Here is a 14,202-nt window from a genome sequence, read left to right as displayed (position 1 = left end):
GAAAACAGGTTGGACGGCACAGACCGTCATCCAGCTCAGTGGTTACCTGTCATTGGTGTGGATCGGCAGGTTTCCTTTCTTCCATAAAATGCTGGCGATGGGATAGGCCTGGGGTTTACACTCTAAAGTCACCGTGGTGCCTGCCTTGGCTTTGAGCAGAGCTCTGAGAACGTTTCCTGTGAAGTCTGGAGGAGAGGCTGATGGGGGGGCAATAAATGGATTTTAGCAAAAGGCTAAGAAAACCTCACATGGCACTTGATGCATGCTCAGGTTTGATCTGTCAAAATCACCACTTTATAAAGTAATGGAGACGGGCACAGACATTTGTAAAAGGACTCAAAATCTAGTTTTTACTGTTGTAAGATAAAATCTTCTATCTAGTGTTCACATGAACCATCAAGGACTCATTGTTAAAGGATGCGTCAGTCTCTCCAACGCATCACATCAAAGTAAACCAGGGAGGTTTACTTTGGGGATTTTTTTAATGTATTTGACCTCACACAACCATTCTCACTGACCCCATTATCGGCTAATCCAGACAACCTTTAAGAATGATGGGGAGATGACCTTTAAGATTCTTTGGCAACAATGATTTGAGGATTTAAAGGAGAGATAAATGCCATCCTACCTAAAACCATTAGTTCAGCAGCAAAATATATGACACCGTGTTTGTTCTCAGCCACACACTGGTACATGCCGGCGTCAGAGAGGGTCAGGATGGACACCGACAGGACGCCGTCCTCCACGTGGATCCTGTCCTGTGAAGAAAATGATTGAAATGGCAGGTAGTGGGCACCATTTGTACAATTTATGTTTAAAACATATAAACCAATTTATGGCCATACAATATTCTAATTTCAAACAGAAAATTCTGACATCAACCTTTTCTGCCTCCTACTGGTTGGAAGAAAACTATACCATTTAGCAGCCCTTAACAGTTGCTTGATTTTCAGAATATGAATCAACTTGTGCCATAGTTTGAGATATACGTTAGGCAAGTTAATTCAATTTTAAATATCCAGCTTTTAGACATGAAGGTACATTGGGACCACCCAGCGCAGGCTCGGTGCAACTTCACAAAAAGTCTTGGTGTATACTCAAACACGTCAAAAACTCTCTATCTCAGGATGAAGACACCGACAAGCTCAGCGAACAGGCTAACCTTGGTTCGGGTGTTTAGTAAATCATATTTTTGAAGGCTGAGCAGTAGTTATCCTCATGGTTTTTCTGTGGTGTGGACATTAAAAATTATGAGCCACTTATTTACTCAGCAATGGTGGATTAATGATTTATCATCCTCAAGTTACCAATGGCTGTTGAAAGTGTTAACACTGTTAACATCTTACTGACAAGCTCAGTGAACAGGCTAACCTTGGTTCGGGTGTTTATTAAATCATATTTTTGCGGCTTCAGTGTCTTGCTCTGATGTGGGCATTAAAAATTATGACCCCTTTATTTACTCAGCAATGGCAAGTAAATAACATCATAAAGCTACGATAGCTGCTAAAAGTGCAAACACCGCATGCAAAATTACATCACATGATAATTCCACTTGATGTAAATAGCGGCGCGCACACGTCTTCCATGATCTCTGTAAAGACGTAACCACTGTATTATTACAGGGGTCTCACTCAAAGTGGCCACACTCCAAAAGTCTTAGGATAAGTGGGCTTCGCGTTCAAAGATGATGACAGTAACCGCTGTTTTCCAAAAAAAAAAAAATGACAGCACCACTGGCGAGTATTTCCATCTCAAACAGTTACTAATGAGTATTTCTGCTAGTATAACTAATTTGACTTGTGGAGATAAAATAAAACACATTCTTAAGACATCACACACGATCTCACACTTGACAATTTTGCACCTTTAACTGTGGAAAACATTCTCACTTATAATATTACTCTCAAAATTGCAAAACTGCTCCTGACATAAAAGCATGGCATTTCAAGACTTTTTCATAGAACCTTAAGCAGGAGAGGTTATTTTCACGGTCTGATTTAAGTGCAGCTCATCCAGCTTTGAATTTTATAACAAGCTATTCAGCTTCACAGAGCGATAAAGTCACTCAAGCTTTAAGATACGGATTCCAAAATACATAAGACACGTCCGTACTTACCTGGTGGCCTGCAGTTGGCTGTGTTACTACCTATGGTATTCTTCACAGTAGATTAAGCCCATTGTTCCTAAATCTGGAGGCATTTAACTATGCAGCATGAATAATGAAAAACAACCACTGATTCCTTTCAGATGAAATGGAGCAGTCACCTGGGGGACAACACTGATCCAGTCTGTGTAAGACTGTGTAATCCACCGGCTGAGAAAATAAAGAGACATCCACGTCCCCTCACCTCAACAAGGCTTTTACACTCTCCGCCAAACACACTCTCAATTACACGTGACAAACTCAGCAATGCGCTCAAAACCACACAAATCTTTTCTGTAAAATGAAAGGATGAGAGGATCCTCAGGGCTGGAGATGAAAATATTCAGGATCTGATGGAAAACTGGCAGTAATTTACCTCTGAGACTAGCTGTTGGCCGTTCTTCAGCCACGTGTAGGAGGGTTTGGGTTTGCCATTTGCTCGACATTCCCAGTACAGCCTCTCCTCTATGGCCAAGGCTGTGTCCTTCATAGTCTGGATCCACTGAGGCTTGGCTGCAGAATATAAACAGAACCCACTGAGACGTCTGAAACAGATTCCCAAGCAGCAAAACTGCATCCTTAAACAGAGAGCATCCAAAACACAGGCATCAGCGTGCGTCTACATTGACTCTTCAGATCATATCATGAAGAGATGGAAGCGTGGGTTTGTGTCTAAAAAAGACAAATAAGAGTAATGTAGGGTATCACTCAGTGTCATCACTGAAATGTGTCAGCAGCCGAAGGCAAGTTGAGACTGAATTTCCTGTGATGGCTGAAGCGCGCCGAGGATTGTGCAATAATTCAGTATTATCATATCTCGGCATTCAGTGGCAGACCTATCTGTATGATTTGATCTCATGAGTACCATTGTGAAATGTCACTTATTCTATGAAGATTTTTTGTCTCTGGTGTAGTGCAAAAACCAGGAAGTAAAGCTGAGCACAGGAACGTGTGACTGTTTTTGGTCTACCTGTAAGAAACAAGCATGAAATAATGTTATATATGCCCGACATTTACAATGAATGATTTTCACCCGAGGTCAAAATATGGCCATCAGATATTGCAAAGGCTTTGCATCCATCCATCCATCCGTCCGTCCGTCCTTCCGTCCGTCCGTCCGTCTGTCTGTGCTCAGCATAAGTCCAGTCAAGGGCGTAGGTTTGGTCTCAGCTTTGGTAGGGACAATACCACCCCCCCGCCCCCCTGCCCACCACCACCACCACCCCCTAACCCACTCATACCATTAGACGCACAAGTACAGCATAATACATAACATATGACGACATAATGCTGAATAATTTAACACTTTATTTACATTATTAAGTGTGTAGGCAGACAAACAAATAGCTTAAATAACAAAATTGCACCCAAAATCACAAATCTATTCTATATGCCTACACCTGAGAGAACAAGACAACAACAAAAAAAATACTTGTGGAGCTAACAAAAAAAAAAGTTTTTGCAACCAAGATGTATAATCTATTCTCTTCATCAATAATGCAGTTGTAGGTATCTGGCAACCTAATTTGCCAACAAAAAAAAGGGCTTTACAATGATATATATGGTGTATTACGGTAAACGTAAGCCTGTGATGTCATAACGCAGAGGAAAAACATGGAAGTTTCACACTAGTGCGCCGCTGATTCTCATTACCGTAAGTTCTCATGTAAGCCCTCACGCTGAAAAATTTCAACACTGACAGCAAGCCAAGAACCCGTGCGTTCCAACAGTGTGCTATATGTTGCATATATTACGGTAAAGTGCGTTCGGTGACTTTTGAAACGAGGGAAAAGTATGAAAAAGAGCGCAAAAGTGACAGAAAAGTACAGAGACAGACAGCAAACATAAATGTAGTAATTTTTGAGGAAAAGGCAGGGTGTTAGTGTCATTTGTGAAGGTGTGTGTGCGTGTTTGTGTGGGTGTGCAGTTTATTTTAAGTGTGGCGCACAGCATTGTTCGCAAGCCCCCCCCCCCGCCCTTCTTGTTTTTCTGTACCGGAGCAGTGTTGCCAGATATGAAATATGAAACTATCGTACCAAAACCTCAAAATTATCGTATTTTGGGAGAAATTATCGTACACAAACAAAACGCATACAACGTAGCTATTTTAGCGTTTTTTTTTTAATTTACAAAGAATTTTATGTCACATTTTTAAACAGTAATTATAGTAATGGGGAAACTATGGCACAAAAAGAACGCAAATGCACAAGCAAATGCACTACCAGACTAGAAAGATTTTTTTTTTTCTGTGAAGGGACACAAACGTGTTAATTACCAGACTAGAAAGAGTCGAATTCAACCTCGAGGTCGCTGTCGTCATCCGATGCCATGGACACTTGTGCAGATTTTGTTGAACACAGAAAAAAATGTTGACACCTCCATAAGGAACTTTAACTTTTTTTTATTCTTCTTGTATATCTCTTTGCTCTTGTGTTTTGTTAGTTTGTTATTGCATTTGTTGAAATAAAGTTTCGAAAAAAAAAAGATGTTGGTTGGGGAATCTTCCTGTCACGGTAAAGATTGGATGGGAACTCATTACTTTGTATGGAGAGGGGGCGGGCTTTCAAATGACTCTGTCCCGGTCGCCCAAAGCCAGCATTTGATGCCGCCTGAGTGCAACACCTGCAAAATGATTCTTGCGTGTCAGAGAGAGATGCGTGTTTGGGCAACCAACTGAAATTATCGTACATATTGGATTTTTTCCCATTATTGATCGTACATTTATTGATCGTACATTTATTGATCGTACATCGTACAGAGGGCAAAACTATCGTACAAATACGATAATTATCGTACATCTGGCAACACTGCACCGGAGCCACCCATCCTCTGCGCTCCGGGACCTCCCACTTTACAAATTAAGCACTGCCTGCCACGAGATGCGCTTTGTTTACGTCCATGTGAGAAGAACGTGAGCTAATGAAATTGCAACATGGGTAACCCTGTCACTCTGGCACGTCGAAAACACAAAACGTGACGACTAAAATTATAGTATCGAGTTCGCAAAAAAATAGTGAATGATTTTGTTATATAAAAAAAATTCTAAATATTGGTAGGGACTATTTTGCCATCCCAAAATATTGGTTGTGACTTGTCCCTATGGTCCATATGCAAACCTACGCCCCTGAGTCCAGTCCTATTACTGCCAGAGTCTTCAAATTCACAGGGAACATTCTTGGGACACAGACATTGGACAAGTTCAAAGATACCTAACCTTGACCTATTTTAAGAGGTCAAAAGGTCACATTCTGTTTCCTAGTGTTATGCTCAAACAATATTTTACCATTGTGTTACATATTTTTCCTTCTGTGCAGCTTCTGTGCTGGAACGGCAATCGAGAACAGCAGGCTGTCAAGCGCAATCAGTTAAAGCCAAGATTTCAAAGTTGCAAAATACAGGTGCTATCAGCACCCACTAAATTTCTTTTTGACGTTCACCGTTTCCTCCCACAATTTTGTGCTCTCGGGTGGACAAACTCCAAATTGCATATTCATGAAGGCAAACGTGCTAAGTTGACCATACATGCTATTTTGTGTATTTGATAAGTGCAATCCTCGCTGCACGCTGTGACTAACTCAGCATGAAGGCGTATTTGTGATAGCAATAGATGACTTCAGGGTCCCATGATCCTTTGCACATATAGAGTGGTTTTGGTTGTAACGCTGACATGGTGTCGCATGGAGATCTATTGTTTCCTCCCAGTTATCAAGAAATTAAGGATTATCTGGAACGGGACAACCGATGGCATGTAACCTAGGTGTGATTTGTCCTGAGATTTGGAAAAAAAATGTATATATACATTAACTTATGTTTGAATGCCTTTGGTGATCGCATTTCATGCTAGTTTGCATTTCTTTGACTCGTAAATGACGAGCGTTGATGCCATTTTCATTCATTACAACCGGCAAGTCGAACCAGAACCACTTCAAGAGTGCAGGAGATGATGGGACCCTGAAAGACTCTATGGTGTTTGGGCATGTTTTTACAGATGTAAAACTTTAGTAAATCATCTGCTCCGATTAGGGGGCGTCACAGCACATCAATCCTTTCCATCTCACCCTGTCCTCTGTATCTTCCTTTGTCACACCAACCACCTGCATGTCCTCACTCAGCACATCCATAAACCTCCTCTTTGGACTCCCTCTTCTCCTCCTGCCTGGTGATTCCATCCTCAGCATCCTTCTCCCTATATACCCTGGGTCCCTCCTGTGCACATGTCCAAACCATCTCCATCTCTCTTAGTAACCCCTCGTTTGATACAAAGTCATTCCAGCGGTACCCAAGGATCCTTTAAAGACACCTAGTACCAAAGACATCCAGGTCACTGGTTCGTGTCCCAACCATACAGCAAGACAGGCGGCACCAGGACCCTAGGATGAGCAACTCTGTCAACAAGCATCAACGATTACTCGAATGTTAATTGGCAAGTATTCTGATAATCGAGTAATTGTTTTGAGTCCAAATTATCTGATTTCAGCCTCTTTGCTGGTTTGTTTGCCATTTTCTTTGCTCCTCTGTGATAATAAGCAGAATATATTTGAGCCATTCACAAAACAAGACATTTGAGTACGTCATTTTGGGCTTTGGGAAACTCTGAGTGACATTTTCATCATTTTCTGGCATTTTATGGACTAAACAACCAACTAATTGAGGAGATGTTTGATGAATTAAATGACTATGAAAATAATCATTAGTTTCAGTCCAAACACAAACACAAATACCAATCTGATAGAAAAGTCCAGGAAGTCACATTTGGTGCACATGGGTAGTTCAGGGGCTGTCTGAAATGTGAAAAGCTGAAGATGATTCCTGGTTTTACAATTTCTGCTATGATATGAGGCGTAATTAGAGCGTCTTTTTTCATAGAAAATGTTTCTTTAAAAGCTGCCAGGGGCCTGCAGGATTCAGAGGGTTAACTGGGAATTTCATTTTACAGTTTCATATTAATATTTGAACATCCAACTGTTTCCTAAACCACAATAAAGGAAATAGAAGGAAGTGGGGAATATAAAAAGTGATGTACAATTTTTCTGAGCCACACAGACGTCTCAGTACCGTAGAAAGCAACTCGACCGGTTGCCGTGTTCTTGCCCATTTTATTTTCAGCCACACACTCGTAGCCTCCGGTGTCGTCCTGCTGGAAACTCGGAATCTCCAGCACAGCGTTGGAATACTTCATTTTGACTTTGCTGGGGAAGGGAACGCCGTTAGCCCTCTTCCAGGTGATCTCTGGCACCGGGCTAAAAGAGAAGGATAATAAACCGCAGAGGAGATTTGAGATTTAAATTCCTTTAAGAATCGAGGTGAGACTGCAATCACGCAGCTTTTAGAAATGCTTGATTAAATGCTTTCTATTTTTTTTTCTCGATAACAATGAGTTAGTATTAATCCAATCTGCAATGCCTCCAGCCAAAAAAAAAAAAAAATGCTCTCAAAGAAATTACCCTCAAAGAAATATAACTGTGACAGTAACTTATGGTATAAAAATCCAGACATTCTCTGCCTGGAATGAATGACTGAAAACATGGAATCCAGCTTACTTCCCAAGGGCGAAACACTCCAGCGTCACTGTTGATCCTTTCGCGGCGGCGACATTGTCTGGGAAATTAACTTCTATTTTTGGCTCGTATTCACCCATCACTCCTATGAAGAGCGTGCACACCAGAACGTGCTCAGGTTTCCATTATTCATGACTTACAAGCAATATGGCATACATTACGAGACAAACAATAGCACTGTAAAACTAACAGAGGAGAAAGCAAAGGTGCGCGAGCAAACATTCGCACATGGCCGACCTCAAAGTTGTACATCACTTAAGTGTGCAGTCAGCAGAGTGCAGCCAAACACCAGCAAGAAATAATTTAAGACTCTTGTTGGTGGAAGAGGCAGAGCCTGTGTGATTTTTATCCCCCTCCCTGATAGTTTGGCTGTTTATGTTTTATTTCAAAGCTTCAGCGCGCAGATCACCAACCTCCAGCTTTCAGCAGAGATGGTCAAGGCCGTACGGCTTATGTTTAATTCATTCCAAAAAGCAATCTTTATTCGCTCTTTCTGTGAAAGCGTAACAGGGAACGGAATAATAGGCTGGTGAGAAGTGGCCTGAGAATTCGTGTCATAGCACGATGAAAGCTTTTAAAGAGAATTATAAGAAAGCCAAGTCAGCAGAGATTCAGCCTCTTTGTTTGCTGGCCTCCATTCAGCATTCAGCCCGTCTATTTACTTATTGGCGTTAGCACTCTGTGACTCACAACAGGACAAAAAGGCACTTATGCTAGTTTGCTGATTAAAGCCAAGCTAAAAGAAATGCATAGCTAGAAGAGCACACGTGACACACAGCAGCCATTAGTCGGACCTTACCATCAGTCCTGAGGACCAGAGACGTCGGTGAGCTCTGAACTCTTCCTTTTGTGATGCCGTTCATCACGACGCAGGTGTAGTTGCCCACATCCGACGGTTCCACTTTGGCGATGTAGAGGTTTCCCGTCTGCTGAGACACGAAGCGCCGATTGTCTTGCTGAACAAAATATGGATACTCGTTGAAGATCCACGCATACGTAAGGTCTGGAAGACAAGTAGGTGAGATCACCGTTTTATGAAAGGTGTATCACCAATTCTTGAATTATGTTGTAATATTTTCAAACCAGTTCAGCATCATCAGTGCATCCAATTGGGACACTTTGTCAGCACCACAAAGGTCCAATGTATAGAGACTGGGTCTGCAGGCCAGCAAGTGGCAGCCTCCAGTGTTAAAAAAATAATGCTCAAGTGGAAGTACCAAAACCTGCAGTTCCTTCAACAGGCACCCGATCCCGCCTCCAAAAGAGAGTCAATCGCAATAGACCCCCATGTTAAAATGTCAAACTGTTTCCGGCAGAAATAAACAGACAAGCCCGAAATACAGTTTTGGACTCTATCTATAGCTAGTTTCCCCATTCATGACAACTATATATGGAGTAAAATTTTTCAGAAATTATGACTTTAAATTTTATCAAACCATAAAGTTATACATAATAAGGGGTGTGGTCAGTTCGAGTGACAGCTAGGTTTGAATGTGTGCTGTTCAGGGAGCAAGGCACTAGCTAGCTGTCTGTTGCCGTACGGTGTCAGGTTAACTTATCATAATTCTCACAGGAGGGTCATGAGAGAAGCAGAAAGGTCATGATTACCAGGGACAACAGCTCAGCTACATGCAACCTGCTAGTGAAGCAGTTTTCTTAGCATAGACAGCACCTAGCTTGTTAGCCTTAGCTAGCTTAGTCATTTCAAGACAGGTTTCATGGTTCATACCAATGAATAATGAATGTTGATAACCATGGTTTCTGACACCAGTTAAGGAAACAACTGGCATCAGCTGCATATGATAATGCTACACGCTAATGTGTGATTGCATATGATTGTTTGTTTGAGGTTTTCTTATGGGTAGTCACTGATCAAACACTCCATGGCAGAGTGGTGGCCAAGTGGTCAGTTCACTTGTTTCCAGAGCAGCAGGTTCCTGGTTCAGGAACACTCATGTCTGTTCTCCATTTTTTGTGGAGTTGCGTCAGGAAAGACAAATCAACATGCCAAACCATATTAGATCTGCTGTGGTGGGCCAAAGTGAAAAATGGAGAATATGAAAGAACTTACTTTACTAATCAAACACTCTGTGTCAATGCCCACTATAAACAGCCAAAAACTCCACATCCTGAACTCCAATAACTTGCAGCAAACTGAGAAACAGAACATCCATCCATCCATCTTCTACCGCTTAGTCCAGCCAAGGGTCGCGGGGGGCTGGAGCCTATCCCAGCAGTCATAGGGCGTGAGGCGGGGTACAACCAGGACAGGATGCTAGTCTGTCACAGGGCCACAAACAGACAAACAAACACAGACACACCCACACCTAAGGACAATTTAAAAATTCCAATCCATCTAACCCATGTCTTTGGATGTGGGAGGAAACCGGAGCACCCGGAGGAAACCCACGCAAACACGGGAGAACATGCAAACTCCATACAGAAAGGCCACGGGAATTGAACCCACAACCTTCTCGCTGTGAGGCAACAGTGCTAACCACTAAGCCACCGTGCCGCCAGAAACAGAACAAATGGGCAAATATCCACAATTTGTGTAGTATTACTTGAGACTTAGCTGTCAGTCAAACACCAAATTGCAAAAAGTCTATGCCGACACAATAACTCATAATCAACTTTGAACTGCAGTGTATCACATTACTGCCTACATCAGTACCAACCTAAAACTAGTATCACTGCACAGAAAACTCTATGCGCACTCATGGACAAACACGAGATCAAATGGTTGAAATTAGGTGATAAATTAAAGTCGTCAAAATCACCTCAATAATAATACTAATAACTGGAAGAGCAATAAAGTTGAAGAAGAAAAACAAGAAGCAGAAGAAGAAGAAGAAAGGCTACATTCGAATACGCATGCTAGCATACTATATAGGAGACGAAAAGTAGAAGTAGTATGCACAATCCGTAGAGTATCTGAATACTCAGTGGGCTGGTACCAGGTAGAGCAGGTAGGTGAATGGACAAGGAGCTGGCCCGCTAATATGTTGACCCGGGTTCAAATCCTGCTCATGCTGTCCTTGGACAAGACGTTTACTTTATATTGTCTGGCTGGGAAGTAACCTGCGTTGGACTGGCGTCCCGTCCATTGGGGGTTAGACTCTCACCTGCTTGATGCTACGGAATCCAGACATAAGCACCAGCACCAATGGGCCTTGGGGCCTATATAGGAAAGGTACCAGCGTGAGCTACTACCATCAAAGTGTGCAAAGAGTCGTCACTATGCTATCCTACAAAGAAGCTGGAGAATGGAAACCAAAAAAAAAACTTCCTGACAAATTTCTAAGAAGATAGCGGACATATGTGATAACAGTAACAGTGTCCGATAGGCCGACAAACTGCACGAAAATCTACATCAGGAGCCATCAAAAATTTTTGTGGCATAAACACCGGACGTCTGAACTGTACCCCAACAACTTGCTCCTTTACTTCCAGTATGTACAGTACTACAGTAACGGCCAGGGGCGGTCCTGGAGGCGGGCCGACCGGGCAGCCGCCCAGGCGGCATCGCGGGGGCACGACCGTGCGAAAAAAAAAAAAAACGGTAAAAAAACCGGGGTGGGGGGTTGTCCTGACGGGTTACTGGTTCGTGGTTACGTTACAGCAGAGCGGCGCCCACACCTCCCCCCCCCATCCCATGGTGGCTTTCCTCTCTCACTCATTCCCGCAGCTTCATTCCCACAGACACAGAGTGCTCAGTGGCTGTGTCTTGGTCTTCGGAGTGAGATTGCATCAGAATTTTGGCTCTCTGTTGGGACTGTTTACACAGAGACTGCTACCTGCTGCTTTGGACTTGAATTAACAGTCTTTTTCAAGACTTTTTTACTTTTTTTTACTTTTTTACCTTTTTACTTTTTTTTTTTTTTTTTACTTTTTTACTGTGCTCCAACGCCTAAGGAAGACCTCTAACGGTCGAAACATCGCGACGGAGCACTTTTATCAGCTAACTTTCATCAGCGTTGGCAAGCTAACTAGCTTGCTAACGCTTTCGTTTTAATTTTTTTTTATTTATTTATTTATTTATTTTTAGCACTGTTGTCGTGCGTTATCTGTGCTGCTCCACAGCGTGTTTAGTCGATTTTTATTTTATTTTAGCACCGTTGTCGTGCGTTCGCTGTTGTCGTGCGTTACCTGTGCTGCTTCATGGCCTGTTTGGTGCCTTGATTGGGGCACTCCTTCTGCTGAATCACCTCTAAATTATTTACACATTATTCACTTTGTGTGTTTTTAGGAATCCGCTAGGTTGCGTAGCTACTAGCTCTTAGCCGATTTAGCATGGCGGCTTCTCCTGTCTCTCCCGTACTTTTCTGCTCTGGGTGTGAAATGTTTAGTTATTCCTCGGCCTCCTTTAGCAGTAACGGTACTTGTAATAAGTGCAGCTTATTCGTAGCTTTGGAGGCCAGGCTGGGCGAATTGGAGACTCGGCTCCGCACCGTGGAAAATTCTACAGCTAGCCAGGCCCCTGTAGTCGGTGCGGACCAAGGTAGCTTAGCCGTCGTTAGTTCCCCCCTGGCAGATCCCGGGCAGTCGGGAAAGCAGGCTGACTGGGTGACTGTGAGGAGGAAGCGTAGCCCTAAACAGAAGCCCGTGTACACCGTCAACCCGTTCACATCTCTAACCGTTTTTCCCCACTCGACGATACACTCGCCGAGGATCAAACTCTGGTTATTGGCGACTCTGTTTTGAGAAATGTGAAGTTAGCGACACCAGCAACCATTGTCAATTGTCTTCCGGGGGCCAGAGCAGGCGACATCGAAGGACATTTGAAACTGCTGGCTAAGGCTAAGCGTAAATTTGGTAAGATTGTAATTCACGTCGGCAGTAATGACACTCGGTTACGCCAATCGGAGGTCACTAAAATTAACATTAAATCGGTGTGTAACTTTGCAAAAACAATGTCGGACTCTGTTGTTTTCTCTGGGCCCCTCCCCAATCGGACCGGGAGTGACATGTTTAGCCGCATGTTCTCCTTGAATTGCTGGCTGTCTGAGTGGTGTCCAAAAAATGAGGTGGGCTTCATTGATAATTGGCAAAGCTTCTGGGGAAAACCTGGTCTTGTTAGGAGAGACGGCATCCATCCCACTTTAGATGGAGCAGCTCTCATTTCTAGAAATCTGGCCAATTTTCTTGGATCCTCCAAACTGTGACTGTCCAGCGTTGGGACCAGGAGGCAGAGCTGTGGTCTTATACACCTCTCTGCAGCTTCTCTCCCCCTGCCATCCCCTCATTACCCCATCCCCGTAGAGACGGTGCCTGCTCCCAGACCACCAATAACCAGCAAAAATCTATTTAAGCATAAAAATTCAAAAAGAAAAAATAATATAGCACCTTCAACTGCACCACAGACTAAAACAGTTAAATGTGGTCTATTAAACATTAGGTCTCTCTCTTCTAAGTCCCTGTTGGTAAATGATATAATAATTGATCAACGTATTGATTTATTCTGCCTAACAGAAACCTGGTTACAGCAGGATGAATATGTTAGTTTAAATGAGTCAACACCCCCGAGTCACACTAACTGTCAGAATGCTCGTAGCACGGGCCGTGGCGGAGGATTAGCAGCAATCTTCCATTCCAGCTTATTAATTAATCAAAAACCTAGACAGAGCTTTAATTCATTTGAAAGCTTGTCTCTTAGTCTTGTCCATCCAAATTGGAAGTCCCAAAAACCAGTTTTATTTGTTATTATCTATCGTCCACCTGGTCGTTACTGTGAGTTTCTCTGTGAATTTTCAGACCTTTTGTCTGACTTAGTGCTTAGCTCAGATAAGATAATTATAGTGGGCGATTTTAACATCCACACAGATGCTGAGAATGACAGCCTCAACACTGCATTTAATCTATTATTAGACTCTATTGGCTTTGCTCAAAAAGTAAATGAGTCCACCCACCACTTTAATCATATCTTAGATCTTGTTCTGACTTATGGTATGGAAATAGAAGACTTAACAGTATTCCCTGAAAACTCCCTTCTGTCTGATCATTTTTTAATAACATTTACATTTACCCTGATGGACTACCCTGCAGTGGGGAATAAGTTTCATTACACTAGAAGTCTTTCAGAAAGCGCTGTAACTAGGTTTAAGGATATGATTCCTTCTTTATGTTCTCTAATGTCATATACCAACACAGAGCAGAGTAGCTACCTAAACTCTGTAAGGGAGTTAGAGTATCTCGTCAATAGTTTTACATCCTCTTTGAAGACAACTTTGGATGCTGTAGCTCCTCTGAAAAAGAGAGCTTTAAATCAGAAGTGTCTGACTCCGTGGTATAACTCACAAACTCGTAGCTTAAAGCAGATAACCCGTAAGTTGGAGAGGAAATGGCGTCTCACTAATTTAGAAGATCTTCACTTAGCCTGGAAAAAGAGTTTGTTGCTCTATAAAAAAAGCCCTCCGTAAAGCTAGGACATCTTTCTACTCATCACTAATTGAAGAAAATAAGAATAACCTCAGGTTTCTTTTCAGCACTGTAGCCAGGCTG

The 14,202-nt window shown here is 42.6% G+C and overlaps 1 protein-coding gene across 1 annotated transcript in view; it reads right to left on the bottom strand.

The window, feature by feature from the left end:
* Positions 1–14,202, bottom strand: part of LOC117512981 (contactin-3-like) — a 136,614-nt gene that overhangs the window by 83,538 nt on the left and 38,874 nt on the right. Inside the window, exons 5-10 of the mRNA XM_034173239.1 lie at positions 8,501–8,704; positions 7,684–7,786; positions 7,199–7,383; positions 2,520–2,656; positions 629–758; positions 47–197 (exon numbers count right to left, since the gene is read on the bottom strand). Of these exons, the coding sequence (XP_034029130.1) occupies positions 47–197; positions 629–758; positions 2,520–2,656; positions 7,199–7,383; positions 7,684–7,786; positions 8,501–8,704 (910 nt within the window). The remainder of the gene's footprint in view (positions 1–46; positions 198–628; positions 759–2,519; positions 2,657–7,198; positions 7,384–7,683; positions 7,787–8,500; positions 8,705–14,202) is intronic.

The sequence above is a fragment of the Thalassophryne amazonica genome, chromosome 6 (assembly GCF_902500255.1).
Source record: "Thalassophryne amazonica chromosome 6, fThaAma1.1, whole genome shotgun sequence".
NCBI classification, from domain to species: domain Eukaryota; kingdom Metazoa; phylum Chordata; class Actinopteri; order Batrachoidiformes; family Batrachoididae; genus Thalassophryne; species Thalassophryne amazonica.
Note: the sequence above shows the minus strand (reverse complement) of the source record. Positions and strands in the feature narration are given on the sequence as shown.